We start from the raw sequence: 5063 nt of genomic DNA on the forward strand, positions 1-5063 counted from the left end.
TACACAGTGAGAGTGGGGTAAATTAAGACTGTCCACACATCTCAGGGCTGTGAGAAGTTTCTATGAGCAGGACCTTTATTCTCTGTACTGCTGCTGCTGCTGCTAAGTCGCTTCAGTCGTGTCCAACTCTGTGCGACCCTATAGACGGCAGCCCACCAGGCTCCCCCATCCCTGGGATTCTGCAGGCAAGAACACTGGAGTGGGTTGCCATTTCCTTCTCCAATGCATGTAAGTGAAAAGTGAAAGTGGTGTCCGACTCTTAGCGACCCAGTGGACTGCAGCCCAGGCAAGAGTACTGGAGTAGGTTATTCTCTGTACTGAAAATGTCAAATTCCTCTTCTTCTATTCTCCCCCCTGCCTTCAATCTTTCCCAGTGTCAGAGCCTTTTCCAATGAGTTGGCTGTTCGCATCAGGTGGCCAAAGTGTTAGCATTTTAGCTTGAGCATCAGTCCTTGCAATAAACTGATTTATTACATTGTAATAATAAGAAGAAATGTAATTGATTTATTAATATTTCATTTGTGTTTATTATGTTTCATTTATATCAATAACTGGCTGAAGTTAAGGTTTAAGATATAAAAAGCTTGACTAGTTTGTAGCTGCATATAGTAACCATCTAACATTCAGGTGCATTAAAATTATGTGACTCGAGTGAATCAAGCAAAGCTCTGCCTTTCAGGGTTCATAATAAGTCATTGCCCAGCCGTTGACATTTGGTAATGACCTTGGGGTGCATAGATACACCGTCACCATTGTGTATATGTTTTAATGACTTCAAGAGCTGTAGCCATTGTGCTGGAAGTTCAAAGGACTGCTGAAGAGGTCGATGTGTTGGCTTTGTCTGGTCTGTGCATCATCTTTAGGCAGTGTTCTGCATCTGATCTAAAATACAGCAGAGAGTTCCTGCTCCCCTGTTGATGGGGAGACAGAGCTGGCTCTTTCCAATTTTTCACTAGGAAGAAATGGCATGAATTTGCCCAGGTAGATGGCCACATGTCTGTAGAAAAAGTGGCGGAGGTGCTTCCGGAACCTCTCACCAACGAAGGCGTAGATCACGGGGTTGACACAGCAGTGTGTGTAGGCGATCACCTCGGTCACCAGCATGGCCAGGTCCAGCTGTCTGCTCTGCTCACAATCGGTCTCCAAGTGCATTTGAAAAGCAAGGAGTAGGACAATCAGATTGTAGGGGGTCCAGAAAATAAAGAAGACCACCATAATGACAAAAATGAGTCGAATGGCTTTGTATTTTTTTCTGCTGGGGCATCTCAGCAGTGTCTTAATAATTCCTGAATAGCAGACGGCCATAACGAGCAGAGGCAGAGCGAGACCCAGGATATTCATTCTCAGAGCATGGAATTGCTTCCAGGCATTTACATTATTCTCTGGGTAAAGAGGACTGCAGATAGTCAGTCCAGCCTCCTCTTGGGTCTCATGAAAGAAAAATTCAGGGAGGGCTGCTAGCCCTGCCAGGCCCCAGGTGAAGATGCTGGTAACGATACCAAAAGTGACTGTCCGGGCTCGAAGGGCAAACACGGCGTGGACGATGGCCAGATACCGGTCTATGGTCAAGAGGATGATGAAGAAGATCTCGCTGTACAAGCCCATGTAATAGAGCCCCGAGAGCAACTTACACATGTGGTGGCCAAAAGCCCACTCTTTCCACCTAACATAGTGAATCCAGAATGGCAGCGTGACTAGGAAGAGCACATCAGAAATGGCCAGGTTGAGCAGGTAGATGTTGGTCATAATACGGAGCCTCTTGTATTTTGTGAGGATCACCACCACCACTACATTGCCCAGCAGCCCAATCATGAACACCAGGGAGTACAGCGGCGGCAGGAACTGGGCCGCCAGCTCCTTGACATTGCTTTTCTCGCATGGCAGTGCCCCCTCATAGTCGTAGGGTGTGGTCCCAGCAACTTCACCCACAGTTTCAATCCCATCAACTGAGGTTGCCATTTTCCTTGTCCCTGTGATAGAAGAAGGCAGAAGTAACCCCAGTTAACGATGATCACTCCTTGTGACCCGCACCAGGCAGTTTATTCACTTACCCCCTAAAACCACGTGGAATAAATAGCCTGTACATTTTTCAGCATATTTTTCCAAAGGTGTATCAGATATGCCATGGGGCAGGGGGAAGTGTTAGGAGTGAAAGATGCAGTGTTTTTTGAGAGTCAGCATGATCCATCCTGGGAAAAGAGACAAACATTGTGGATGGTAGTGAAGAGTGGAGATGTTGATCCTGAAAGCATTTGGAAGAAGAAATACAAAACAGGAAGAGATAGGTTGGGTAATGATAACAATAATCTTATTATAATTATATTATCACTGTATTTTTAAATTTTGTATTTTATGTTTTATAGTTTATATATGGCCTTGAAAATCATCCATTTAAAAACCAAATGCTAATCATAGTGATTATTATCCTTAGGAATAACTACCCATTTCCATGGCTCCATAACATAAAATGCAAAATTTTAAAATACAGTAATGGGGAAATTGAACCTTGAAGAAATTTAATAATGAGTCTAAAACCCTTTAGTAAGCAATTTCAAAAGTCCAGGCCAGATCTTCTGTATCTATGCTCAATTCTCTCATCACTGGATTCAAGTACAGTGATTTTTAACTTATAATAATTATTATAATAATGAGCTTTTGTAGTAGTTATTAACTGTTGTAACAATTATAAGCAGCGACCCCTCTTCCTGTTCCTGACAATGCTGACATAAGCCAGTCATGTGCCTACAACAGACCCCTTAGAGCTTCTCCCTCATAAAGGGGCTGAGCACGTGCCAATGGGACTACTTCTTAGATTTTGGATTTTTAAGACCAGGATCCCTAGGGTCAGTGCCTGCTTTTCTTAGAATTACAGACTTGGCTGGAGAAGAAGGAAAAAGAGACAAGGGAATAGTCCATGAAAGGTAGCTAATCCCTACCCTGCTTCCTCAGGAGTCCTTTCTCTTTTAACCTTCTCTTTTCTGTGAAAGCACAAGTGTGACGTCATGAATGTACGTCAGCAGGTATTCTCAAGGCAGGCCTTAGAAATGCAGTAATTGGAGCCAATGGCAAGGATTGTCTTTGCTTTCCTAAGAAAATACTGGGACCCTAAAGTCAGCACCTGTTGGGGTTCTGTGGAGTCCAAGTGACCATAGAGAAGGGAGACACAGGAGCTGTTCCTGGCCATTCTGCTTGCCAGTGAGAAGACTCAGACAAGCCCTTAACTCTGAGCCTCGTTTTCTCATCTCCAAAATAAGGATCATGATAGCCACCCAAGGTTGTGGTGAGCATCAAATCAGAGAGTCTACATGAGATCATATTTTAAACTAGAAAAAAAAAAAACTGTAAATTGGTAGAAAGCAGAACTGAAAGAAAGGCAATGAGAAGTGGTTTCACATGAAATCAGGAAAAAGTAGAGGCTCTTGGACAGAACTTGATCTGTTTTCATAGCTCTGGCCTGGTCCATCATCTACTAATCAGTGACACATTCAGGCTTTTGAGGTTAAAAATGGAATTGAGTAGCAACTGACTTATATGATCTTATCAGCTTTTGAAATTCCCAATGGCATAATACACAGCAGCTGAGAAAAAATACCCATCATTTGGTCTGTTATGCATTTTCGGTCATGAGAGTATCTCTCTAAACCTTAAATGTTTAAGGCAAGAGTGGAAAAAGCCTCTCATTAATTATTTATATTTTCTTTCCTTTTCTCACAGACAAGTCAAAGTTTAAAAAAGAATTTCACTGAAGTGTTGTCCAACTTGAAGATCATCTTTAATTCATGTGTCATTTCCATAAATCCTACATGATGAGTGTAAGATTATAGAATCTTGTGAAGGGGAAGGGGCCTAGAGTGCAAAGCACAGGAAAACAAGTAGAGTTAGAAGTTAAGTCCTTGACCCTTAGTTACATGAGATCAGAGACACAAAAACAGGTATAATTTTTACCTGTCTGTACTCCTAATCACAGTCCTTGCAGTTTGGAAAAATTATGTAGTAATAGTAAATGAGCAACATCAATCATAAAGAAAAGGAAAAAATAGTAAAAACCACCCCAGATCTCACCATGATGAGTTTACTACCATTAACATTTCTCTATATATGCATACCTGGATACAAAGTTTTACCTAAATTGACATCATACTCCTTTAGCTGATTCACTAAAATTGCCCATAGTACAATTCACTTGTGCAATGTAAATGAAGTTTCTTTAGTTTCCAAAACTATCTGAATCTCTGTTACCAGCTTCCCACCTGTTGGGTAAAAGAAAAAAGTATTCACAAATTTTAGTCCTAAGTGGTTTAAATTTAGTCTTGTCCTTCCATTCATTTGAATGATAACTTTAGGTTTTACTCATCCTCTGTTAATCAGCTTATAATTTCAGTTCCTTGTCTCCTCTCATTGGTCTTTTCTAAGATGGCAGTAGAGAAGGGCCAGCATGACTGGATGCATGGGCAGAGGGAGAAGAGGGTACTCTAATTTCCTGTTGGTTCTTGATTGACGTGACTGGTGTCTGCTAAGGTGGGGGTCGACCCAGTCCCATCCCTGAGTCTTTGTGCTGGCATCTGCTGCAGTGTTTGTAGTAATGACCTCAGGATCCATTCCTTCTCAGTCCTCCCCAGGCACAGTGACCTCTCCAAGTGATGGAGTCTTCACTCAGCCCTGTAGCATGGAGAGCCACACCGCCATTCAGTTCCTGGCCCGAGCTCTGCTCTTCCCTCTGAACTGGCAGGCGCCCGGCAGACTTGCTCCTCTTTGACTCCATGTGCATGTCCTGTATGAACCAAGGGACACGCAAGCCTGCAAACCAGGTCTTTCTTTCTTCCTGACCACCAGCTTAACTGCTCTGGCCACCCCATGTGGGTAAGAAGGTACTTTGCAGAGAGATATCCTCCTGAAAGTCCCCTAGTTTATCAAACAGCTCTCCAACCCCCCTAACTCTGGTCAAAGCCTGGATGGGAGAGATAGGGACACACAGCTGTGACTGCTTCCTTCTAGGGTCTCTTTTCTCATAATTTCTGAAGTCAGAAGTGGGGAGCCCTTTCCCTGCCATTCTTGTCCAGCCA

At 43.1% G+C, this 5063-nt stretch overlaps 1 protein-coding gene across 1 annotated transcript; it reads right to left on the minus strand.

Annotated features, from left to right (window-relative positions):
* Window positions 1-882: 882 nt before the first annotated feature.
* On the minus strand, window positions 883-1970 carry CCR3 (C-C motif chemokine receptor 3; the record flags this gene model as incomplete). Its single annotated transcript, NM_001009241.1, is given in 1 exon segment — window positions 883-1970. A coding segment is annotated over 1 exon segment (1077 nt).
* Window positions 1971-5063: the final 3093 nt, after the last annotated feature.

Source organism: Ovis aries, chromosome 19 (genome assembly GCF_016772045.2).
Source record: "Ovis aries strain OAR_USU_Benz2616 breed Rambouillet chromosome 19, ARS-UI_Ramb_v3.0, whole genome shotgun sequence".
NCBI lineage: Eukaryota > Metazoa > Chordata > Mammalia > Artiodactyla > Bovidae > Ovis > Ovis aries.